This window comes from Bufo bufo, chromosome 3 (genome assembly GCF_905171765.1).
Source record: "Bufo bufo chromosome 3, aBufBuf1.1, whole genome shotgun sequence".
Lineage (NCBI taxonomy): Eukaryota > Metazoa > Chordata > Amphibia > Anura > Bufonidae > Bufo > Bufo bufo.
In genome coordinates, this window is record NC_053391.1 from 608,232,161 (window position 1) to 608,258,700 (window position 26,540).

The following is a 26,540-nucleotide window of genomic DNA, read 5'->3' on the forward strand; positions in this document are numbered from 1 at the left end:
ACGCATGAAAGGTCCTCTTTAAACCCCAAGTCTGAGACCTTGGTCAAAGTTATGTGAGATCTCAAATCTCTTTGGGTTCCCACTTTTGCACGGTCCTCCTTACCTTTTTTCACCCTAAAGTTGTACAAAACCAAGACACAGATATTGCTTAAAATATTGAAAAAAGTGTTACCTTTGCGCCTTTTGGAGATCATTTCATTGTGATTCTTAGGTGTGCTCACTGATCCCCTGTACATGAACAAGTACAGTATGTAACATTATCTGGACACAGGAATACTTCACTGACCAGTTCTTGTGTTTACATGGTCTAACATTTGTGTAGCACCCCTTTAATGAAATCTGTGGCATGTAGAGGTGAAAAGAGGACCCAAGACATTAACTGGTATAGTATTATGGCACTGTACAAGTCTGACTCTTAGTACTCCCGCCAGGCAGCTGTTTAATAGGGCCAAGCCCTGCATAGTTTATCAGGCACAACTCCACTCTGTCCAAGGGAACAGCATTGAGCTGCAATACCAGCCATAGACAATACTAGGACTACAAAGCTAAGGCCCTTTCAACCAGCGCAGGGGATTGTGGTGATAAGGAATTATCAAGATGGAAATCTGATTCGGACCAAAATCACGGAAAGATGCCTTCACCAAGAGGATTGTGCCGAGATGTCCTCTGCAGTTGCTAATCTACACGATATAAAATATATGAAATAGAATGAACATACCAGGCAGGGGTGAATCTTCAAGGGCAAATGCATTCTCATAAAACATTACAAAAGGGAAGTGCATTAAAAAAGAATAAATAAATGTTCAGTTCAAAGCAAAGTATATTAAAGCAATAAAATTTCATTTTATTGAATTGGGACCATTTTCAAGAAAAATTAAATAATGGAGCAGAGAGCTAAAGTAATTTTAAGTCAGACAAAAAATAAATAAATAAATCTAAACTACTGCAGCTCTGTTTTGCTACAAGGTGATAGATCATACATGGTACTAACATTTGTACCTTAAAGGTTGTACTGATTCCTATATTGATTACTTTTCCTCAGGATAGGTCCTGTGGGGGTCAACTCCAAGCACCCTCGTTGATTAGCTGTTTGAAGGGAATAGGAGCTGCAATTACAGTGCTCCCCGCTGCGAAGCCGGCGACAAGAATGCAGTGTTCACAGGACTGCTGCCTTCCCTTCATACAGATGATTGGATTGATGCTGTGAATCAGACCCCCACCAATCTGTTATTGATGACCTACCCTGAGGATAGGTTATTAATAGCGGAGACCAGAAAACCCCTTTAAGCGTGCCCTCACACAGCAGATTTTATTGGAGAAATTTCCTGCGACTGAGGACCAGCTCCATTGCCATTTTTGGCAGCAAGCACATCGACTCCTGCAAGTCTCATTCAGGTGAATGGAACAGATTTTCAGTCACAGAAAATTTCTGCAACAAAATGTGTTGTGTATGTAGGCACCCTAAAAAGGGGTTTTCCAGGGAGCTGCCTTATTCAGCACTACAGTTACTTTGCCATTCCAACTCTGCTCCCATCCTCGTTGCTCTCCATTTCCAGACCCCACTCACAAAATGTCAAGAAAGGCCCATTCAGGTCACCACTATGGCAAGTATGGAAGTGAACAGCAGCAAAGACCGTGCAGCACTGGAATGTTAGCAGGACCAGGGTGGATTCTCACAAGTTTTTGAGCCAAGCCACAAGTGGATACAGCAGGAGAAATGGTCCACCCAACTGGCAGTTACAACTATTGAAAAGAATTGGGGATCAGTTTAGACGACACCACCACCAGTGAATCATGTCTTCATTGATTACACACACACACACGTGAATTTCTGTTTTGCCAGAAAGTTTGTTAGAGATGTGGATTGCCCTGTAATAAAATGTATCGCGACTCCCGTGAATATAAATATCCGGGTGATAGTGGGTGCCGAGGAATACACTGGCAATGTGTCCATATCAGCCATTTATGCACACAAACCTAAGGTCCGAGTGTAGGCCCTATAATCTCCAACCAGAGGCATGGTTTTTGTGGCATCATCATGGGAAAAGTTTCTGTAAAATATATAGTTATGCCCCTAATTGCTACAGTGGCGCCAATGTCTTCAAGCGTAGGGTTGCTAAATGTTCTCAAATATTCGAGTTCTAGTAGAAGGAATAACACTCAGAACACGAGGCAAAGTTTTGTTAAAGATAATTTATCAGTGCTGTATTTACACAAGTGATACGTTTACAGGCTCGCCGGATCAAAGATTAAAACTTTAGCCTGACTGCAAAAGGTATTCCTTTCAGTGAGATGTCTGCTATGAAGGGATACGCACACGATATAGGAGCTAAAATAAAATGAAGTATATACAGAAAAGGTCTAGGGATCACCCACACCCCAGCATAAAAACTACTGTCTTACTATTGTCTCCAGCAAAAGGGAGAACAGCTTCACGTCATGCTATACAGTTTATAATAAAAATCAGATTAAACAAGTCAAATCTGCCATTTGTAAAACTCTTTAAAAATGCAATAAGTAGCAAATAAAATGTTAGTTGTGCAGTATTACTTTTTCCATGTTACAGTATTGTAGGAATCTTTCATTACTATTATAACCCCATAAACAAAAGCATAATACAAAAAAGAAAAATGTGCAATTTTCATCTGCTGAGCGATGCGGCTCATTTTAATAGCGGAGAGGCAAAGAAATTGCCATGTCGTGCAATGCTGGTAACCGATTTACTTTTGCTTCCGAACCTAAGATGAAAAATAACAGCAGGATTAGACGTCATCAGCAACAGGCCAGACTCACGTAGCACTTCTATTTCCATCGATACACCACTGTTACAAGAGTACTTACTTGGGTGTATTTTTGCCAATAGTGGATCGAACTTTCTGGGACAGGGAACTTGTGGAAGGAGTTTTGGTAATTTGCTGCTCAGGGGTCGTCAGAGGTCCCAACATACTGACTGGGAGAGAAAACAAGAAAATAACTGTTTGTTCCAGACATCAAAGGAATAATTGGGTTTGCTCCCTGCCCTTAAAGTACTCGATGGCTTCCAATTTATGCGGACGGATGGAACTAGACGCTGTCGCAGACAATTTCAAACTCCATCTCTCCATGAAAGCACAGATGTTATGGCAATGTTCTGTGATTTTCATGCGTTAGTCTGTTAGGAGGCACTATTACAAATGGTCCCGTACAGCAGCATCACGAGGAGAGTACAGGCAAGTAGAGAGGAAAGTACAGGTAAGGAGAGGACGGGGCAGTCCAGAGAAGGACTTATGAACGCCTGCTGAAGGGGAGCAGGGTTTGAAGGTTGGTCTGGCTCCGACCACTTGTACTCTCACCAGATCTTACATCGGACATGGAGAGATGCAGACAGGACACTGTACCGCTCAGTAGCTTTTCAGAATAGCTCAATGCCTGATGTGTGAGCAGAGGCGTACCAATTCCAAGTTATGACCAGGCCCCGACCTACATAAATAGGACTTATGTTTTGAGTGGAATTCCTCTGTACATAGGGGTCAGACCAAGATCTGAAGCAGCATGTATCCCGCCTACACATGGTTAATGCGGCTGATCATACAGTAGAACTTCTATTACTATAGGAATCAGTTTATTCTGATGAACATTAAAATATGAAATAATTCAAAGAGCTCTAGGCAATTATGCTTTGTACTACACATAGCAAATTAACTAATGACGCATAATAATGCATTACTTTATTCCTGGTGTTCAATAGGTTTAATGTATCCTAGGTACTTTATTCTTGTGCTGTCACTTACCATTTTATTTCAGCAGGCTTCGTAAGCATACTCTACAATAAATTGTAATGATTTCAAGTCACATGTGTGCTTCAAAATCTACAAGGCCTCACACACGAGGGTATTTTTCATCCATGTGTTATCTGCATTTTTGCGGATTGCAGTGACCCAGTCATTTCTATGGGCCCATGCACACCACACATCAGCATTTTCTGCAGATCGGTGTGGCCATTCTGCCGAGTATAAAACATGTTCTATTCTGGTCCTTATTGGGAACAATAGGCATTACTATTAATGGAAGTGAGAAAAATGTGGAGTGCACACAAAAGGTGTCTGTATTTTGTGGGTCTGTGGTTTGGATAAAGAAACAAGGATGTGTTCACATGCATGAAGACCTAAAGGGGTTTTCCAGGAATAAGTAACTTAAGTGATGTCTGTAGCCTGCCTCCACTATTGAAGCAATCATACTTACCTGCTCCCTGACACTCGGGTCCTGCACCTTGGCTTGTTTACTTCCGACCATGCATGGTCAAATGCACCACATCATTGCTGATCTGAAGGCAGTGGGCGACAATCTTTCAACAGCGGTGGCAGGATGTGGGTGTCATTTATAAAAAGATAGTTCAAGAGGACCAGTCGCCACAAAATGCAATGCAACACAAAATCACCATGTTATAGAGCAGGAGAAGCGGAGCAGAGTAATATATATTTTTGTGGGAAAAGATTTAGTGAATCTCCGCTTTTTCCACCTTTTATAAATACCTAATGGTACAGGAGGAAGAGGTTATCAGTAATTTATAGCATTGTGCGTACCAAGGGCCATTTACACGGGCTGATAATCTGCAAGATCACCACTAACAAGCGTTCATAGGAATACTCGTTAGCAATTATCTGGCGGTGCAAAAGTGCTGCCGGTTACGCAATGATCAAGCTAAATGCTCATTCATCTGGTAAAATCGATCATTCATGTGGACACAAAAGTCATTTGCCGGCAGCAGATCGTGCTGTGTAATCACGATCTGCTGCCGGCAGACAACTGGTCATAATGGGAATAAGTGATGGCATTAGAGATCTCTCCTACCCATTACTGTGGAGGAGATTACCGCATGTAAATGCAATCATCTCCAACACTTCCTTCCCGACAATCACCTGCTGCATCGTCCAGTGTAAAAGGAACTTAAGTGTGCATACAGAGATAGCCAGTAACTGATACCACCTCCCTCCTGTACCAATAGCTCTTCACAGGAAGTGGAAAAAGCTGATTTATAAGTGTATAAGTTACAGGTTTTATTGAATCTTTTCCCACCAAAATACCAATCCGCTCAGCTTCTCCTGCTGTATAACATGGTGCTTTCAGATTGCATTGCGTAGTGACAGGTCCTCTTTAAGGAGCCATGCACATTAGATAGGAGGCAAGCACCTGGTGAACGTTCCTTGCACAGACACGGCCTTACACATTCTATTCCATATTGTTGTTCAAACTGCCCATACGTGTTCAATGAAACTGGGCAATTGAAAACATTCCCACAAAGATATTTTGTCCAAGATCTTTCATTCGACTAACGGCCGAAAATATGGAACATAGACGACCTCTTTTCAGGTGATAATGGTCTGTCATTGGTCGGCTAAAACAGTCTTAAATTTCAACCAAGAAACATTTGTTTTAGTTGAAAATGTCCATTTTGATCAGCTTTCGACTAATGTGCATGGCCACTTATTACTGGAAAACCCCTTTAATGTCAATTTTTTAAAAATTCATCAGCACAGAGGATATGAGTAGTTTGGTTACAATACAAGATACATACACAATGGTATGTTAACAGCTTTATTTATCTAACTTACTTTTGACATCAGGAGTCTGGGGAGTGTTGAAAACATTTGTATTTTCAATTATATGAGAAGGATCTATATTTTCTACCATCATGAACTGATTCCAGAAATCTGCTGGTAGTGACAATAATCGTTCCACAACCTAATTTACACAAATTAGAGAAAATATATTAGTTAACCAGGTATATACGAGTCTGTCATATTAGGGTTATTAGTCATGGGCATGTGGGGACAGGAATATATTTGGTGGACTGTGCTTCAGAATATGACGACACTATAAAATTGCTGAACATTTTATTAACCAGCATGTCACAGTGGCTGAGTATGGAGCAGGCTGCTGCTGTGACCCCACTCGATATGTGGCGGGTGGCATAATACAGCAGGCACACGGTCGCAATGATTATCACGTCGAACCACGTCATTTAAACCCACAGATGCCGTGAGGTAAGGCAGAAAGAGGAGTCTCCCTCTTCCTTCTGATCAGAGCCCCCGCAGTGAAATCCTGTGGCCGTGATCCGTTACCATGGCAGCCTAGACGCTGCTGAGGCTTCCCATGCCTGCCATGGTAAGCTGTGCACAAGGCACAGCTCAGCAGGGAGGGCGCCAAAATGCCATTCGCCCTAATAGATCTCTATTCAGGTGAATGGGAAAAGGGCTCAGAAGATCCGAGGTTAAAACCCCATAAGGGGTCTAAAGTTAGTTAAAGTGTAACTGCCATTCTATTTTTATAATGTCCAGTGATGCTGACCATTTTTATAATATACTTTAATGACTGAAACCGTACATTTCTATTAGAATAATAACTCTAAAGTGGCCCATTTTGAGCCTTAGCAATGCTCCTGTCTTCTGTTTATATAACAGTCAGTGTGGAGCATGTCTCCAGAGTTATGTAAACAGAAGACAAGCGCAAAATGGGCCACTTTAGAGCTATTTTTCTAATACAAGTGGATGTTTTCAGTAATTAAAGTATATTACAAATAAAATTAGTTCCACAGGAAAAAAAAAAAAAAAAAGGCAGCAAGTGACAGGAGACTTATCCTTTAACTCTCACTGCAGAGCCTCCAATGTATTCCTATGGGATGCAGCTTCACATTGCTCTACATCGACAGTTAGAAACTTCTCAATCACAAGCAGGAGGCAGGGGAGAGCTGTGTGAAGCAGCATTTCAGAATACAATGGAGATTCTGCACACAGATATTATGGACAGTTCGTGCGAGTCAGGGGAGTTTTATAATGCTGCAGCTCACCCATTATATTTCTGCACCCTTGGTGACTTACAAAAGGCAAACATGGTACCTTCAGCAGCATTCAATACATGAAGGGTGTCATACAAAGGAAAAGGGTGGGAGAGGAAATTACTAGAAAATGATGCAACCCTGTAGTTCAAACAGGAGATTGACATCATGTCTACATGGGAGCAGAGGCTCTGGACTAGTGATCAGACAGATCACATGACAGCTGAAAGGGTTCTGGATGCAATACAATACACTGCTGGTAAGTTATTATATCAACTTTTTTCTGGAGTAAGAAAGCACACAAATGCACACAGACCTTGGGCTGCCTCTTTGTATCTTGCAGAATCATCATGGGTTCAGGATCAGGAACTGCATGCCCCACCAAAGTTGGGCCAAATACCTTAGACAGGTTGCTTACATTCATCTTACAATCTGGACTCTCAGACACCCTGCAGAATGCAAAAAATATAGAAAAATGGTTACAGAGAAGTTGAGACAGTGGGGTTGTTACAAAGAATGAATAAACTGAACACCAACCTTTGAAGGTGGATCATTAAGAAGGCAAGTGTGTCCCTGTTGGCTGCTGGAAGCTCATCGACCGCTTGATATATGGCAGCAATGCTGTTATCATCATCTGATATTTCTGGTGGATAAGTGGTAGATTTTAGACTGGGTCTCATGTAAACTCCGGTTTCATTTTCTGTATTATACAACACATCTGACCAACTAAACGTCCTTACCAGCTGCCGCCATGAAAGCTTTGTTGAGGCGGAAGGTAAGAAGTGGTTCCTTCAGGTTACGCAAAAAGTCCTTAAGGAATCCACAGACAGCATGAATATCATCCACTTTACTAAGTAAAGGCACACTCTTCCCCCTCAAAAACTTTTCTTTCAGCTCTTTCACGGTACGGTCACAGCCAGAAATTCTGTACAAACCAGTCTAAAAAAAATAAAACGGTAGATAACGGAATTTAGCATTATGGCAAATCAGAGTTTAATCCACACAAGGATGCAGCGCTGAGCCACTGGATCAGAGCCAATTTACTCAAAAAGGTCACCGCTCATAGTTTGCTGCTGCTTGCACTTGTTTATCTGCGTTCATGTGAGAGAACCATCGTCTAATCGCCATATTCCAGTAAAGGATGCAGAAGTAAGAACACTTCAGTCACACTTGGGCATTGGTTTCATTTCAAAACCACCCAGGCACACTGCCTTACCTCATGAAGTCCTCTCTGCTCAATTTCACTGACACAATGAACCACTAAGTTAGGAATCATTGGAGATGTAGGCGGAGCAAAGTCTGCCAGCGTACCCTACAAAAGAAAAAAAAAACATTTTTAAGGGAACGGGTTGCCACAAAACAGAATGCAGTCTGCACGCAGCTTGTTATAGAGCAGTGATCTATTTTTGTTGGAAAAGATAAAACTTTGCTTGTTAGTTGTGTAGATGTGTATACAGAGATAACCGTCAGTCACTAATAACATCTCTCCCGTGTACAATGAAATCAGAAATAGATTTAAATGTATAAATTACAGGTTTTACTGATTCTTCCTATATATCAATTTGTTTGGCTCCTCCTGCCTGCATGGCAAGAGGTCCCTTTAACACAGACAAGTTGCCAGCAAATAGTCATCCACACTCCACAGGACAGGTCACCAGTATCTGGTTGGCAGGGGTCAGACTCCAGACACCCCCCACTGTTTGAAAGGACTGTTGTGTCCTCTTCATACTTTATAGAAGCAGAGCTCGGTACTGCATCCCACTCCATTTCACTTAATGAACATTACCCTTCCAGAAAATGCCTTAAAGGCACCATTCACACGTCTTCCGCAATGTGATTTGCGGATCCAGAAAACACAGACAGCGGCAATGTGCGTTATGCATTTTGCGGACCACACATTGCCGGCACTAATAGAATATGCCTGTTCTTGTCCGCAACAAGAATAGGACATGTTCTATTTTTTTTGCGGAACGGAAGTGCGGACGTGTGAATGAAGCCTAAATCAGCGATAAAGCACTGTATTGCCAGGTGTTATGCAGACCCCCTAATCCACTGATTAATTCCCGATCAACGTGCTGACAAAAAACTCCAGTCAAACAACTTTGTCCACTACAGCTAGGATCTTGATCAATTTTTCAAAGACAAAGCAAAGGACAGCTTATAAGAGCACAGATTTATGGGGAGTGGTCATGTAACCTTATTATATAGTAAAGAGATAGTTAGAGGACCTGTCACCGCTCCTGACATGCCTATTTTAATAGCTTTATGCGTTCCCCATGTAATAACAGTTCTGAAGCATCTATTCTTATGACTCTATGTTGTGCCAGTCCTGTATTATTTCTACTAGAAGTTAGGAATTAATTGCTAACAGTCTGCAGTAAGGATACAGAGGGGTGGTCACCAGTAGGGGGGGGGAGAGTGTACATGAAAAGTCTGACAATGGCAGCACTGATAGGATAGAGTGAGTCTGTGCAGGGACACCCCCCCCCCCCCTCCCCCAACTGGTTACCACCCCTCCGTACCCTTACTGCAGACTGCTAGCAATCCACTCATACCTTCTAGTAGAAATAATAAAGGAAGGGCACAACATAGAGACATAAGAATAGATGTTCCAGAATAGTTATTACATGGGGAATGCATGAAGCTATTCAAACGGGCATGTCAGGAGCGGGGAGAGGTCCTCTTTAGATAAAAATAGGAATAGGCTAGTTAGGTTCAGCTAACATTAGCACATCGCTAATATTAGCTATTTTAATAGGGTTAATTTTGGCAATAGAAACCCTTTAATACCCATACAGTTAGCGTTTTAATTGAGAACAGAGAAGGCCTAAAAGTGGCCACAGAAATTCAGATACCTTACAGCTGTAAAGGTGGCCACACACTTTAGGTTGGGTGAAATCAGAAGTCTGTCCGAGCAAAAGGAAAAAAGACTGCGGGGATTCACTGTATCTGGCATATCTGCTGGCTTTCGGTTGGCCGGATCCCATTACGCCACAACAGACTGCTGGAGACACAGCGCATGTGAACCCAGCCTCCTTCACACATCAGTGTTTTGGTCAGTGACTGTGAGCCAAACTCAGGACTGGAGTCTCCACAGACATGAGGTACAAGGGGAAGATCTGCACCTGGTTTTGGCCGAACATCTAATGTGTATAGGAGTGTCCCAACAGCAGATATTTAGGGAAAGGAGGGTCAGCCATTTGGAGTTTTATCATGCCCAATCCTTTGTTCTCATAGGAGACTAGCCATTGGCAGGGGCCTATTCTTTCTCCTCAATGAAAACACATACACATTTGGCCAACAGAGTACCAATAAGTATTGCCAAGTCAGCCAAACAAGAGTTACGAAAAACATCTGTAGAAACCCCCTGTGCAAACCGCATACTCGTCAATAGATCAATTGCAAAACGTTAGATTAGATTTGAAGACAGCAAATATCAGGGTGATTTATCAAAACCTGGCTTAGCTGCCCATAACAACCAATCAGATTCCACCTTTCATTTTCCAAATCCTCTCTGAAAAATGAAAGGTGAAATCAGATTGGTTGCCATGAACGACTCAGCCAGTTTCCTGTACACCAGTTTTGATGAATCTCCTCAAATGTTTCTTAACTCTGAAATTAAGCAAATAAGGCTACTTTCACACTAGTGTTTTTTGCAGATTCATCAAGGATCTGCAAAAACGCTTCCGTTACAATAATACAACCGCATGCATCCGTCATGAACAGATCCGGTTGTATTAGGTCTTCTACAGCCATGACGGATCAGTCATGAACACTATTGAAAGTCAGTGGGGGACGGATTCGTTTTTGGAAAACGGATCCTTCCCCATTGACTTACATTGTGTGTCATAACGGATACGTTTGGCTCCGCTTCCTCAGGCGGCCAGCAAAACACTGCAGGCAGTGTATTGGTGTCCGCCACCAGAGCGGAATGGTGACTGATCGGAGGCAAACTGATGCATTCTGAGCGGATCCTTTTCCATTCAGAATACATTGAGGGCAAAACTGATCCGTTTTGGACCGCTTGTGAGCCCATGACGGATCTCACAAACGGAAAGCCAAAACCCGAGTGTGAAAGTAGCCTTACATGACATCCTGGAGAAAAAGTACTTTACCTCTCCTATACGAACTGGAGTGTTTCCAGAAGTAGGGATACATGGAAGGGGGCAGCGGTCGCGGCATTCTGGGTGAGCCACAACACGGCAATCTCGACATTTCAAAGAAAGTTTTCCAAATTTGATCCTTTTCCCACAAGGAACACAAGACTCTGGTTTAATCACCTGTGAACAATACAGAGAATGTAAGAAAAATAAATAAAAATCCAAAAAAAAGACCGTCTGCTCCGGTTTATACTTACCGTTTTTGAAACAAATTCATGAAGTCTCATCCCGTGGTTCTGTGGAGTTCTGCAGATGTCAGTCTCATTTCGCTCATCAAACTGTCTGCTCATTAAACTAGAGTCGCTACTCCAGGGCTGGAGCTGGGCTAATGGAACACGGAAAAAAGGCAGCAATGTTGATTGTAGGCCAATTCACAAAATCAGTAAAGAGTTTAAGGGGTTGTCCCATGAAAAATATTCTATATTTTCCAAACCAGCAACTGGCTCTGAATACTTTTGTAATCGCATGTACTAAAAAAAAAAAAAAAAACTTAATATAGCCTCCGAGTTATTCACTGAAATCTCCACCTGCTGTTTGCTCTTTCTAGTTTCTCGGTCCTGCTCACCGAGATGGAAGCACATACTATGTTCCATCCTTCAGCTGCCACCAGCTGCAGCAGAAAGGACCCGCCCCCTGAGCTGGCAGCTTGAAATAAATCTAGACGAGCCACTGGTGCAATGAATGGGGGGGGCCCTCTTGATCCATGTGAGGTACTGGGCTGGTTCTAAGCTTTGTTAGTCATGTGCTATAGGATATTGGATTTTCACTTAGGTACATTAATCATGGGATAACCCCTTTAAAGGGCTATTCCCATCTTAACATGTATGGCATATCTACAAGATGTCCCAGTGGGTTCTCCCAGTCTGCTGTGAATGGAAAGGTGGCTGCACGTGCGTGGCTCTCCCCACTCACTTTCAAGGGGCATGCAGAAGTCCTATAAGAAGTGAATAGAGAGCTGAGCAGCCTCCTCTTCATTCATGGTAGTCACAAGAGAAGTTGGCTGACCCCTGTTGAAGTAGTGTCTACACTCACCATTCCTACGACTCCGTGTGTAATATGGCACAGTCTCTATAGTTGAAACAGCTTCAATAACACCGCCATTATTTGGAACAGTTACTGTCGTTTTTGTGACTATGGATTCATTGGCCTAAAATACAAGTAATGTAAAAAGGAAAAATTAGTTTCCACTCAACGTTTAATATAAAAATAAAAAAAACAGTAATGCTTCTTTTAACCCCCTTCAGGACCTTGCCATTTTTTACCTTAAGGACCAGGCCTTTTTTTTTTGCAAATCTGACATGTGTCACTTTATGTGGAGATAACTTTAAAACGCTTTTACTTATCCAGACCATTCTAAGACTGTTTTCTCATCACATATTGTACTTCATGACAGGGGTAAAATGGAAGAATGAAAGAAAACCGGCACTCCCAAAAATCTTTGCTGGTGATAGATTTATTGGTCACTCATATGGAAGAACATGCAAACAAAACAGGTTTAAATAACCCTCCCCTGGTCATCACATGACCAGGGGAGGGTTATTTAAACCTGTTTTGTTTGCATGTTCTTCCATATGAGTGACCAATAAATCTATCACCAGCAAAGATTTTTGGGAGTGCCGGTTTTCTTTCATTCTTCTGATTTTGGGATTACCTCCACACAAACCGAGCACCCCTCAACCAGTACGCTGTGCCGCCTGACTTCATTACACAGGGGTAAAATGGAGTCAGAAAATGTCCTTTTTATTTATAAAAAAAAAAATATACAAAATTTACCAAAAATGTGCACATTCCCAAATTTCAATTTCTCTACCTTTTCTAATAGATAGTAATACCTCATAATAGTTATTACTTTACATTCCCCATATGTCTACTTAATGTTTGGATTTTGTGAATGCCATTTTATTTTTTGGGGACGTTAGAAGGCTTAAAAGCAAATCTTGGAAATTTTCTGAAAAATTTCAAAACCCACTTTTTCAGGACCAGTTCAGGTCTGAAGTCACTGTGAGGCTTACATAATAGAAACCACCCAAAAATGACCCCATTTTAGAAACTACACCCCTCAAGGTATTCAAAACTGATTTTACAAACGTTGTTAACCCTTTAGGTGTTCCACAAGAATGGATGGAAAATTGAGATGAAATTTCAGATTTTTTTTTTTTTTTTTTTACACTAACAAAGCAAGGGTTAACAGCCAAATAAAATTCTATATTTATTTCCCCGATTTTGTAGTTTACAGAAACACCCCGTATGTGGCTGTAAACTGCTGTACGGGCACACAAGGAAAGGAACACCATATGGTTTTTGGAAGGCAGATTTCACTGGGATAATTTTAAGCTGCCATGTCACATTTAAAGCCCCCTGATGCACCCCTAGAATAGAAACACCCCCCCCCCCCCCCCCCCCCTCCACTGTCCCAAAAAAGTTTTTTTTTTTTTTTTTTTATGGTGTTCACCGATGCTGGTGGATGTAGCAGGGATCCGGCTGTCAGCAACAGCCGGATCACTGCCGCTAATAGCGGCATCGCACGTTCAGAGGGAAGGGGCGCAAAGTACTGGCCATTTAAAACTAGCATTCTCATCCTGGGTCCTTAAGGGGTTAAAGGAGTTTTCCCAATAATACAATATTATCTTCAGTATCTGATCGGTGGGGGTCCAACTCCTGTCACCCCGCTAGCTTAAAACTGCTGATCAGCGGAGATGCCAAAAACTGAAACGGTCAAAAATTATCCTATTGATCCTATTTGGTTCTATATTGCATCCAAAACTGATAACTCTTTAGAGAATTCATCCGAGTGTGCCCCAGGAGATCAGCACCACCCCCCATTAGCTGTCTGAGACAACTGGCTGCAGACTAAATCTACCGCTGCTGTGCAGTCTACTTGCCCTTTTGAAGAGCTCCAGCCTGAACAGTCCATGTATTCTGAGTAGCCTTTGGGAAAACCTCTAAATATCTAGGCTTAGTATTTATGTTTTGTTTTTTTTCAAAGGGAACCAATCAGCTCCTGAGGGCAGCAAAATTTAATGCTAGATCCACTACCTGCTGTCCTTGTTCATTCCTGTTGTGCATGAGAATGAAAAATAGCAGTGATCATCCAGAGGCAGTGAACTTCATGTTATTCATTTTGGAGTGCACTGCAGGCTTTATCAGGTTGGTACTCTAAAATGACAATGCCATCTCAGGAGTGACAGACTTTTGAAATCAATGCGGGCAACAATGTGGAACTGGAAGGGAAAGCTAGGCAGAAATACACAGTCCAGGTTGCTGTGCTAACACAATGGAGACGACTCCTATGTGCATGCACGGCAGTCTTCACAATGAGTACTAAAATACAATTAGGACAGCTTGTTACTGATGGCAATGGTGAAAACTCAGATGCCGCTGAATTAACTGCTTAGATGCGAAGATCAATACTGACTGCTGCATCTAAGCAGTTTATAGAGGGAGGGGGCTCCCTCACTCACCTCCCCAAGATGCGACTGTGTGGTGCAGATGGTCTCTTTGGCCTGCAAGCTAAAGAAGCTTATAAGGCCCAGCCTTATGCTGGGTCTCAGTCAAACTGTAGATGTAACATTAGGCAATCAGGCAGACGATTGTTGGGAAGGAAGCAATCCTTCCCAGGAATTGCCTTCAGTGGAGGAGACCGTTGCTATTACATGCAGCAATCTCCTCCACAGTATGGAGTGGAGCAATCACTAATGCCATCAACTGTCCCAATACTGAATTGTGTAAAAGTATCAAAAATATATAAAAAATAAAAAATAAAATACAAAAATAAATTGACAAAAACCAATGACAGTGCAGTGGCAACTCATCCCACAAAAAATAAGCCCTCACACAGCTCCATCAGGAGAAAAATGTATGGTTCTCAGAAAATAGCTGGTACCTTAGAGGTTGTGCAAAAAGTAATATGGCACCGATAACCCAAAAACAATCTGTGCTGCCAGAGTGATCTTTCCCTTCTGAACCCTGCAGAGTACCCAAACAGCAGTTTATGTCTACAGTTATGGCATTTCCATACACAGTAGAAGTCGCCGAACAATTTAAAGGGCATGCTGAGAGTCTGTTAGCACAAGCTGGGCACTGAAATCCCATCTGTCCAAAACTTGCAATTTGCATTTCACACAGTCCCCAGTTCATTTATTCCTACAAAATGCTTTCTCCACTGCTTGATAAATAACTTGAGGGGGTGAAGTTTTCAAAAATGAGGCCACTTATTGGAAGTTTATATTGTACAGGTACCTCAGGGTCTCTGCAAATGTGATGTAACACCCGAAAACCATTCCAGCAAAATGTGCACTCTCAAAGTCTAATGGCACCCCTTCCCTTCTGAGCCCTGCCATGTACCAATACAGAAACTTACATCCACATTTATGGCGTTTACATACCCACCAATTTAAGAGGGTGGTGCGAGTCTCAGATGGCACCATCTAGGCACAACATATTGGGCCTTGAAAATGCCATCTGAGAAAAAAAAAAAATGCAATTTTCACTTTCCATGGTTCAATGCATATTAATTTCTGCAAAACACCTATGGCATCAAAATGCTCACTGTACCCCCTTAAAAATTGGATAACTATCAGATCAGTGGGAGTCCTAGTTCTGGGACCCCCACTGATCAAGAGAAGGGGTGCCCTGTACCCACTTGCTGCTCCCCTAAAATGACCTGAACGGTCGGTCGCACATGCACAAGGCCATTTCTATGGGAGTTCAAGAGATGGCCAAGTAAGACTGTCGTGTAAATAGACTGGCTCATCATAACTTCTGTATGCAAAAGACAGTGGGGGACACTTAACAAGACAAGTGTTCCCAAAGGACAGTCTCGATCCTCTGTGCACTGGACAGAGATGTGCCTAATGTATTAAGAGGCAAACGGGGGGCTGGTATATGCCAGTTCCTGGGGCAAGTAAATATTAAATCCAGCAAGCCATGATAGGCCCCTCCCACTAAGCCACACCCCCTTGCAAATGATGGCACAAATTTATAGCGTGTGCCATAATGTGTTCCTTTTAACGCCACAATTGTGGTGTAAACACATTGATAAATGCCACTCTATGTCAGCAAAACATTAATGCAATTGAACTACTAGTAAATATTCACTAACAAAGCTGAAATTATGCCCAATTTTTTTCTTCATAAAAACAAATACAATTAGGGTTAAAAAGGTGTTATATAAAAACTTAAAAATAAGGCCCACCCTACTTGGGAACTCAGTCTTGTGATCGGTGGAGGTCCCAGTAGTTTGACACCTAACATTGTAAATTTCACCTTTTTATACTACTTTTACACTCTAGTTTGGTGCGGATCGGTCATGGATCTGCACAAACGCTTCCGTTCATATAATACAACCGCCTGCATCCGTCATGAACGGATCCGGTTGTGTTAGGTCTTCTATAGTCATGACAGATCCGCCTTGACCACCATTGAAAGTCAATGGTGGATGGATCAGTTTTCTATTGTGCCAGAGAAAACGGATCGGTCCCCATTGTGGACGGATCAGTTTGGCACCGCTTCATCAGGCAGCGCCTCCAGAGCGGAATGGAGACTGATCGGAGGCAAACTGATGCATTCTGAGCGGATCCTTTTCCATTCAGAATGCATTAGGGCAAAACTGATCCGTTTTGGACGCTTGTGAGAGCCCTGAACGGATCTTACAAACGGAAAGCCAAAACGCCAGTGTGAAAGTAGACTTACCCCTAAGTTTACACTTCCTACACTGCAATACATGCTTCCATTTCACTGTGCAGGTTTCTCTAGTGTTTTACAGACAAATAAGCTCATGTATTAGCAGAATAAAAAGTCAGGCCCTAAAAAAATTAAAATAAAACACTATGGGGGAATATGTTTTCAACATAAACATATAATGGGCGATTCAGAGGAAAGAGTGACGTACCGGATCCACAGTCAAGCCAAATGAACGAGTTCTCTTTGATGGAACAGGGGGACCTTCTGTTTGTTGCCTCGAGGAGCGCTAGTTGGCAAAGCAATCAGTCAAAAGTAGCAGAAAATTGGTACAAGTACAACTGAGCTATTATTGTGGCCAACTTACCCGCTTTTCCCTCTTCTTTAGTCTCACATTTCTGACAAGAGAAGAATCCCAATCCTATCAAAAAGATAAAATAGAATATAATTCCACACACCTTTATACAGAGAGATGCTGGTAGAAGCACAATGTATAGAAGTCCTCCACAGCAGCTGTGATTACCAAGTATTGCTCACATTATACACAGGCTCCCTTCACAGTTTCTCACTTACTGTATTTATAAAAAAAAATAAAAAATTCACATTCCTTTTTTATTGTAACACTTTAAAAAAGGCATTTATCAATGGCTAGTGTTTATCTCAAGAATAAGATGAGAAGTTGCTGGCAGGCACCCAATACTCATCTGTGAGCACATTACTAAGCATCAAGAAACCCAATATACCCAAATCCTGCTGCCCCAGAGACATTGTTCCCATGAGGAACAGAGCCCGATGTGTGTGGCAGTTAAATGGAATGTGTTACCAAAATGTGTTTTTTTTCTGCCAGTTAAAACTGCTTTCCGGCAGCCCCACGGTCCATAAACACAATGGTCTGGAGGGGACCCAATTGACTTCTATGGGAGAGTTTTCTAGGCTTGCTCTGTGACCTGTGCAGAGGTCGTTGTACAAGGAAAGAATAGATAAGCTCTGACAATCCCCTATTGTGAATGGTGGATCCTGTCTTATCCATACAGAGGTGATCTCATTAAAGGCAGGATTAGAATGACAGATGAGAAGGTAACTGCAGTAAAGTGATCTGTACAGAACAAGAAGTGGCGCCAATTATTAAGCCTAGTGGACAGTACACAAACTGCAGGATTTTTTGTTTAACTATACTTCGGGACATGGAAAATTAAAAACATCACAAATTCTTTAAAAATATGTTTAACATAAAAACGTGATTTAAACAATAGGTCATTTTCTGATACAACATTCCCTTTACAGCAGACACATGGTCCACAGACACAATGGTCCGGAGGGGACCCTTTTGACTTCTATGGGAGAGATTTCTAGGCATGCTCTGTGAGATGAGCGCTGGGGTCATAGGTTCGAATCTGCATGGACTTTGTATGTTCCCCCCGTGTCTGTGTGGGATTCCTCCGGGTCCCTCCCATACTCCAAAAACATACTGATGGGGACCTTAGATTGTGAGCCCCATTGTGGACACTGTGATGATAATGTCTGTAAAGCGCTATGGAATATAGTAGCGCTATATAAGTAAGCATAATAAAAAGATAAGATTTGACAATCACTCAATGCAAATGGTGAATCCCTAAAGATGATACATGCCATTCTTATTAGGCTTAGTGGTCAGTGGGAAAACTGCAGGATTTTAGGTTTTTGTTTATATTTGTAATTTTCCATGTCAACATTATATTATCACAGAAAAGTGAGGCGCTAAAACTAATAAACTTTATTAAAGCTATTAAAAACAAGGGATTGTGTCAACACGTATACACACACACACACACACGACACTTGTCGCCTAATCTATCGACTCAATTTGTAATTGTGAGGTCGTACACAAAGTTACACTTTGTTGGGCGGGTTTAAACAGCAGATACCCAGGCATAATGTCTGCAACTGGTGGTAATTCTGATTGTGGACTTCAGACGCCCATTTCCTTTCGCTAATGAAAATATAAAAAAGTGTAAAAAAATATTTTTAAGAATAAAAATTCTAAAATCACACCCTTTCCCCAAAATTAAAATAAACACACATCATGGGCATCGCCACATGTGAACACACTATTAAAAAATATTTATCCCATAGGTAAAGGAAAAGTGTCAAAATGGCCGATTCAATGTTTTTTGGTCGCTTCACCTCCCACAAAAAAATTTAAGGGATACACCCCAAAAGTCCACACAGAGCTCCATACACATACTAAACTACAAAAAAAGTTAGAGGTCAGAATATGGCAATGAAAAGGAAAAAAAAAAAAGTTTTCTTCACGGCCTTTATTTTGCAGTATTAAATGCAAGAAAAAAGGATAAATATGTGGCATTGCCGTAATTTTAGTGACCTGGAGAATGAAAGAAACAGGACAGTTTTACCGCATAGAGAATGCCATAAAAACAAAACCCATAAAAGTGTTGGGGAATTGTGTCTTTCATCCCATTCTGATTTTTCTTTCAGCTCCCCACTACACTGTATGCAATTTTAAATCATGGAAACACAAGCCCTCAAATGCTGAATAAGAAGTTAATCTCAGCACATGTCTTTTATTCACAACCATACAGGTCAGTATTTCCCTGTAACGTCCTCCATGATCTTCTCTTAGTGAAGAAGAAAAGGTTAGGAAGCATATTTTTCTCTACTTTGTGTGCAGAGGATGGCAGCTATTCTCCACCCACCAGATATGTGAGACCTGCAAACTAGACATGCCCTATACACCTGTGATGGCTAACCTCTGGCACTCCAGATGTGGTAAAACTACGAATCCCAAGATGCTCCCTTGCTTGGCTGTTCTCAGAACTCTAGAAATGAATGGAGCATGCTGGGATAGTTTCACCACAGCTGGATTGCCAGAGGTTCGCCATCACTGCTATACAGAGGAAAACTTCTTAAAAAAAAATTGCCAGATACAAGTCATAGTGGCCAGAAATATGTTAAAAATGTTATTCTTCATGTACAATGTACTATTGATTAACAGGAATCTGTCACCTAGTTTGAGCACATTAAGCTGTTAACATAGCAATGTTCAATAAAGTACCTTCATTCCTGCATGTTTCTTCTTTCTTTTATTAAAGTTTTCATTTTGATCAAAAAGCGATATTTCTAATATGCTAATTAAGCTTCAAGGTGCCCAGAGGGGCGTTATTCCTCTCCTCTAGAGCCTAGTAACACCCCCTCCCCCTGCAGTGCCCAGCAGGCTTTTATTTCAAGCCCAGCACCCCTCCTCAAATTAAATTTATCTCCCACAACGGAGCCGCCCCCTCCGCTATATCATGTAATTTATTCACCCCACGATCCTTGCGTCCTCCTTTCTTTCCCCAGAGATCTCGCGCAGCCGCAGTATTGCCGACTGCCTGCACCTGTTCTATACTACGGCTCCTGAGGGCAACAGCGCTCTGATTACATCACTGGGCTCGGCGCATGCCCAGTGACACTATTGAAGCTGTTGCCCTCAGGAGCCGTAGTATAGTACAAGCGCAGGCAGTCGGCAATACTGCGGCTGCGCGAGATCTCTGGGGAAAGAAAGGAGGACGCAAGGATCGTGGAGTGAATAAATTACATGACGTAGCGGAGGGGGCGGCGCCGTTCGGCTCCGATGTGGGAGTAAATAAATTTATGAGGAGGCGTGCTGGGCTTGAAATAAAGGCGGGCTGGGCACTTGAGGAGAGGAATAACACCACTCTGGGCACCTTGAAGCTTAATTAGCATATTAGAAAAATCGCTTTTTGATCAAAATGAAAACTTGAATAAAAGAAAGAAGACCCATGCTGGAATGAAGGTACGTTAATGAACATTGCTATGTTAACAGCTTAATATGCTCAAACTAGGTGACAGATTCCCTTTAATGCCAAAGGGGTAGGTATAAATATAATCATGAATTCTCCGCTTTATATCAAGCATTTGAAAGTACCATATGCAAGTTCCCAAAGTACAAATTTACAGCAAAAACAGCCAGACACTGAATAGAAACAGCCATGAAATCTCATTACCAGTGAGTCCTCAGTTTTGTCAAAGCTGATGTCTGAGAGGATGGATCCAGATTCATCTATTGTAGATAATCTAGAAGAGAAGGAAAAAATAAATAAGTGAATATTACCTTGTACGGTATTTGACCCGACCAAATACCGCAGCATGCTACAGTATTTTTTCCGGCCAAAATCCTGGAACAATACTGCACTTGCCATATACGGCATTGATTTCCATAGAGATGTATTAATGCCGGATCCAGTGCCAAGTGTTCCAGAAATTGCCGGATCATGTTTTCCGGTCTGCGCCGGGCTTTTGATCTATGAAAACATTTAAATACTGATTCCGTTATTCCGGATGATACGGATCCGGTATATCATCGAATCAGTCTAACGGAGCCGGAAAAAAAAGCTATCCGTTTGTACACGGCCTGCCGGATTCTAACAATGCTAGTGTGAAAGTACCCCAACTACTACAATCTGCATGTGCATGAAGCTTGTATGTGGAATCTAAAGACACAATGGGGGGAGATCAGGACTGGTGCAAAGCATAGCAACCAATCAGCTTGGTCCTTTTATTTTCCAAAAGAGCTCTGAAAAATTAAAGGTGGAATCTGATTGTCTGCTATGGGCAAATATTCCAGTTTGCTTTGCACCAAACTTGACAAAGCTCCTCCATTGCAGTTAATGCTTTGCATCACTTTCTTAAATGGCATCTGTCAGCAGATTTGTACGTATGACACTGGCTGACCTGTTACATGTGCGCTTGGCAGCTGAAGGCATCTGTGTTGGTCCCATGTTCATGTGTCCGCATTGCTGAGAAAAATGAAGTTTTAATATATGTAAATGAGCCTCTAGGAGCAACGGGGGCGTTGCTGTTAAAACTGGAGGCTCAGGCCCTTTGACAGGGCCAGGCAGTGTACGCATGATCACTCCTGGCCCCAACTTCTCCTCAAGTCAATCAGAGCGCGGCAGCTGCAGAGAGAGCAGAGCCTCTAGGTGTAACAGCAATGCCCCCATTGTTCCTAACCTAGAGGCTCATTTGCATATAATAAAACATTTTTCTCAGCAATGCAGGCACATATGAACATGGGGCCAACACAGAAGCCTTTAGCTGCCAAGTGCACATGTAACAGATCAGCCAGTTTCACGGGTAAAAATCTGCTGACAGATGCCCTTTAAACACTTTTCGGCTCATCCACCCAAAGGGTGCTGTAGGAAAGAGCGGTGGCTTCAGATGCAGCGATGTATACTAGAACATTGAATATCAGTGAATACCATCAGTATATATAATATCCAGAAACTGGGTATACTGTGTGTGGTCACAGGACTGACGATCTGGCCGGGAACTATATTTTCCTGTAAAAGACCATAAACAAACTCCACAATATAATGAGGCACCGATTTTTTCATCCAGTATCAGCCACAGTGATAAATCTATACATCTTTAGACGGACTAAATCTTACAAGTAAAAAAAAAAAAAAAAAAGAAGTTTATTTAGAGAAGAATTGCAATATAGAAAAAAAATTAAAAAAAAGCAGGGGGTGTCATTCTGTGATACTATAGATGAAACTGACTGTCATCTGAATACGATTGTCCTACCTTCTCGTCCCATTGCCGTCTGCAGACATTTGTGTTCTGTTATTCAGAAAAGCTAATGCACTCTTCTGTTGCTCACTGAGCTGAATGCTTCCTGATGGATCACACATCAGCAACTCTCTGATCAACTGGATCTGGCGCTCCTAAGGCAAAGAATCAAAAATCTGTCACTCTACAGTCCATGAAACACTGTGTGGAGTGTGAAGGTAACTTTACAAGAGTCCTCACCAGTTTCTCACATTCGGCTTCGGCTCTCTGCCGCCTCCTAATCTCCACGTCCACCTGATTGCGAGCATGTTTCAGCTTTACTTCGAGGGCGCTGCGCTCAGTCTCTGTCTTCATCAGCAGCTCTCGGCTTTTCGCCAGCTCTTGTTCCGTTTTCTGCCATTTTCTTCGGAAATCCTCAAAATTCTTAGCCAGCTGAATGAATTCTGTGATGTAAGATTCAGAATTATAAGTGCACCGCGCAAATGCAAACAATAAACTGGCAGGTTTTATCCAGTGTAAAATACCTCAAGTAACTGGGACCTTCACAATCAAGAATAAGAACTTCCCCCGCTCCTTCTCACCACCATGACCGCAGTCAGGAGTTTGGTGGGAAAGCGTGTGGCCCTCCACTACATACAAGTCTCTGGGAATTACTAGAGAAGCCGAAAGAGTGCTCCCTCCAAACTCCATGACTTGGTGAGGAACAATCTGTGTACTAGCGATCTTTTAGAAAGGTGATAAATGTTCTGAGTATGAAGACTCTTTAAGAGGTTGAGGCATCATCAATATTTTTCTACCAGTTAAAACCTCATGATCGTGGGGCAGCCATCTGACTTGTGTGCACCACATTACAGATGGACCATAGGAACCTGTAGTCTCGAGGGGACACTGGGGGGGGATTTATTAACCTCTAAAGGACCTGGTCAATTTTTTTTTCCTACCGTAAAAATAAATAAATCATAATTTTAAAATGTTCCTTTCACATTGTCATATAAGAGCTTTTTTTTTTTTTGGGACAAGTTGTATTTTTTAATGGCACCATTTAATTTACTGTATCTTGTATTAGAAAATGGGAAAAACACATTCTTCTGAACTCTACAGCCTCTTCCAACAGTAGTTTGGTGGGGGTGGCGGGAGTGGCCCCATCTTGATGCACACTCAAGCCTTTAAGGCATCCCAGATAAAACACCACTGCTCCGACAGGTGCGTAAAAGAGAGCCAAGCCCCGCTCCGGACAGCAGAGACACGGAGCAGTAACATGACTGATAATGCTCTTTGCCTCTCTCTGATCTTTTTACTACAAAATCACAGTGAGATAAAGTTGTCACTGTGATTTTGTAGTAAAAAGATCACAAAGAGGCATAGAGCATTATCAGTCATGTTAACGCTCCATGTCTCTGCTGTCCAGGGCGGGGCTTGGTTGTCTTTCACGCAGCGGATTACCCGCACAGAATCCGCTCGTGTGAAAGAGCCCTAAATGTAAAAAAAACTATTAAAGTTAGGCTTCGTTCACACATTAGTGTTTTGGTCAGTGATTTTTAGCCAAAACCAGGTGCGGCTCTAAACACAGAACAGGTGCAGATCTTTCCCTAAAGTTTTGAGTATCACTTATTTCATTACATTTACAGCGCATGCACACGACCATGTTTTTTTTTTTTTTTTTTTGCTTACATCAAATAAATAAAAAAAATTCGGATCAAATGCAGACCCATTCACTTCAATAGGGTCACAGAAGATGCAGACAGCACACCGTGTCCACATCCATGTCAATTCCACAGTAACGAAAACAAAAAAAACACAGAACTCCTATTCTTGCCCTCTGTAGGACTGTTCTATCCTTGTCCGTAAAATGGACAAGACATTCCATTCCGCAGAGTGCAGAACGCACACGGCCAGTATCTGCGTTTTGCGGACCACAAGAACACCAACAGTCATGTGCATGAGCCGTTACTGTAACTGGGGGTGTATTCATGTTACTTGGACAACCTCTGCTGGTGCGTTGGGGTCTGATTCCTGGCACCCCCACCGATCAGATGTTCGAAGAGGAGGTGGGCTCACTTCATAACAAGCTACGATTAAACGGACGACCACTGATTAAACTGCGGGGGAAGGGCCTCTAAAGCAGGGATTCTCAACCTGTGGCCCTCCAGCTGTTGCAAAACTACATCTCCCAGCATGCCCTAATAGCTGTAGGCTGTGCACACATGCTGGGAATTTTAGTTTTGCAACAGCTGGAGGGCCACAGGTTGGGCATCCCTGCTCTAAAGTAAAAGGGAAATGGAGATCCAGAATAGATTTCTCCAGGTCTTCAAGTGATGTAAAGCTTACCACTCGCATTCAGACTACAGCGGTGTGAATTCAGCATGCTGGGAATGATGCGATTTAGACGGGAATTGTTACTTGTGAGAGCGGCCGTCTTACTGCTTGATTGTGTTATCCACTAAATACATATTAAAAAATATTTTTCTAACAGTAAGAACGCCGCTATTAAAGCAAAGTGCCTCTTCTTACCAGAGAATCAATTACCCTGCAGGAAAGAAATTCTGACTTCACAGTATTGGCCTTTCCAATTAAACTCGGTTTCATATTGAAGATGTCTGATGCATGCCAGCCCCTCTGTACACATATATTGATTTAAAAGTAAAATAGCAATTTGCTTGAATGTGCCCCTAGAGCATCTCAAGTTCTCAATGAACACTTCCAAGAAGAGAGATTCTTTGACAGTTGTCAGAAAGGTTCACATTTGCTGCATAAGAGGTACGTTCTTATAGCACACAATATAACGCGGCCGAGCACTTACGCGGTTCTATCCCCTCGTTTAGACCTTCCACCTGGCGCATTAATTGATCAAAAAGATTGCGCAAGTTCATCATTGTGGTCGCCATCTCCCTGCAGTGGAAAAAAGGAAATATTTACTATTAGAATAAATGGGGTCTGAAGGATTTAGGCTACTTAAACACTTACGGCAGGATGGATCCAACAGGCTGTTCACCCTGTCGGATCCGTCCTTCCGCTATTTCGCCGTGCCGCCGCTCAGTCCCCATTAACTATAATAGGGACGGGGCGGAGCTCCGGCACAGCACGGCAGTTTGCGGTGAGAGGCCGCCGGACTAAAAAGTCAGACATGCAGGACTTTTAGTCCGGTGGCCTTTCGCCATGCTGCGCCGAAGCTCCGCCCCCGTCCCCATTATAGTCATTGGGGACAGAGTGGCGGTCCGGCGAAATAGCAGAAGGACGGATCCGACAGGGTGAACAGCCTGTTGGATCTGTCCTGCCGCAAGTGTGAAAGTAGCCTTAAAAGGGTTTCCATAGATTTTTATAGCGATGACCTCTGGATAGGTTATTAGTATCTGACTGGTGAGGGTCTGACACCCGTTTCTCACAGCTTACCCAGCACAGCATATGGTATAGTAGAAAAAAATGCGCATAGCAGCACAGCGAAAAATTTAAGCCTTATCTTGTGGTGGTGCCAGACATGTTGGGAGCCAGTCTGGAGTTCCCCCTTGGATGCGTCATATAGAAGAAACCGCAGCACTCACTTGTTTTCAATTCTGTGGAATTTATTTCACCAGCAAAAAATGTGACGTTTCGACCGTAACGTTGAGAAAGACCATTACGGTCGAAACGTCGCATTTTTTGCTGGTGAAATAAATTCCACAGAATTGAAGACAAGTGAGTGCTGCGGTTTCTTCTATATGACGTATATGGTATAGTGGCTGTGCTTGGTATTGCAGCTCAGACCCATTTACTTGAAAGGGGCTGAGCTGCACTTAGGACACTTAAAACTGTTTTTCAAGCAGGAAAGTAGATTGGATTATAACTAGTGTAGGTAATGCGTTACTGCGGTTGTTTTTCACAGCAGCACCTGATCATTGGAACACTGTAGATATACAGCTTGTACCTACAATGTTCCAATGATCAGGTGCCGCTGTGAACAACCGCAGTAACACATTACCTACACTAGTTATAATCTACTTTCCTGCTTGAAAAACAGTTTTAAAAAAAGAGTCACAATATTATAGAAAATAGCAAGTATTAAAAGATAGATTTTTAAGGAGACTAAGGCGACTTTCACACTTGCGGCAGAGGAATACGGCAGGCAGTTCCGTCGCTGAAACTGCCTGCAGGATCCGGCAAAACATATGCCAACTGAATGCATTTTAAGACTGATCAGGATCCTGATCCTTCTTACAAATGCATTGCAAGAACGATCCGTCTGTCACACGGACAAATAGATCAGATATGATTTTTTTTTTTCGGTCTGCAATTAGCAGCACATGAAAAAAAGACAAGATATGGTCAAATGACCAACTGCTAAA

The 26,540-nt window shown here is 42.3% G+C and overlaps 1 protein-coding gene across 1 annotated transcript in view; it reads right to left on the minus strand.

Annotated features, from left to right (window-relative positions):
* Positions 1-2,208: 2,208 nt before the first annotated feature.
* RACGAP1 (Rac GTPase activating protein 1) overlaps positions 2,209-26,540 on the minus strand; it is a 30,271-nt gene continuing 5,939 nt past the window's right edge. The window contains exons 2-17 of the mRNA XM_040422343.1: positions 25,022-25,110; positions 22,462-22,664; positions 22,237-22,376; positions 20,658-20,727; positions 17,021-17,074; positions 16,865-16,942; positions 12,007-12,121; positions 11,172-11,299; positions 10,930-11,094; positions 8,031-8,126; positions 7,555-7,753; positions 7,352-7,457; positions 7,131-7,263; positions 5,592-5,721; positions 2,842-2,950; positions 2,209-2,738 (exon numbers count right to left, since the gene is read on the minus strand). Of these exons, the coding sequence (XP_040278277.1) occupies positions 2,663-2,738; positions 2,842-2,950; positions 5,592-5,721; positions 7,131-7,263; positions 7,352-7,457; positions 7,555-7,753; positions 8,031-8,126; positions 10,930-11,094; positions 11,172-11,299; positions 12,007-12,121; positions 16,865-16,942; positions 17,021-17,074; positions 20,658-20,727; positions 22,237-22,376; positions 22,462-22,664; positions 25,022-25,106 (1,887 nt within the window). The 5' untranslated portion in view covers positions 25,107-25,110 and the 3' untranslated portion in view covers positions 2,209-2,662. The remainder of the gene's footprint in view (positions 2,739-2,841; positions 2,951-5,591; positions 5,722-7,130; positions 7,264-7,351; positions 7,458-7,554; positions 7,754-8,030; positions 8,127-10,929; positions 11,095-11,171; positions 11,300-12,006; positions 12,122-16,864; positions 16,943-17,020; positions 17,075-20,657; positions 20,728-22,236; positions 22,377-22,461; positions 22,665-25,021; positions 25,111-26,540) is intronic.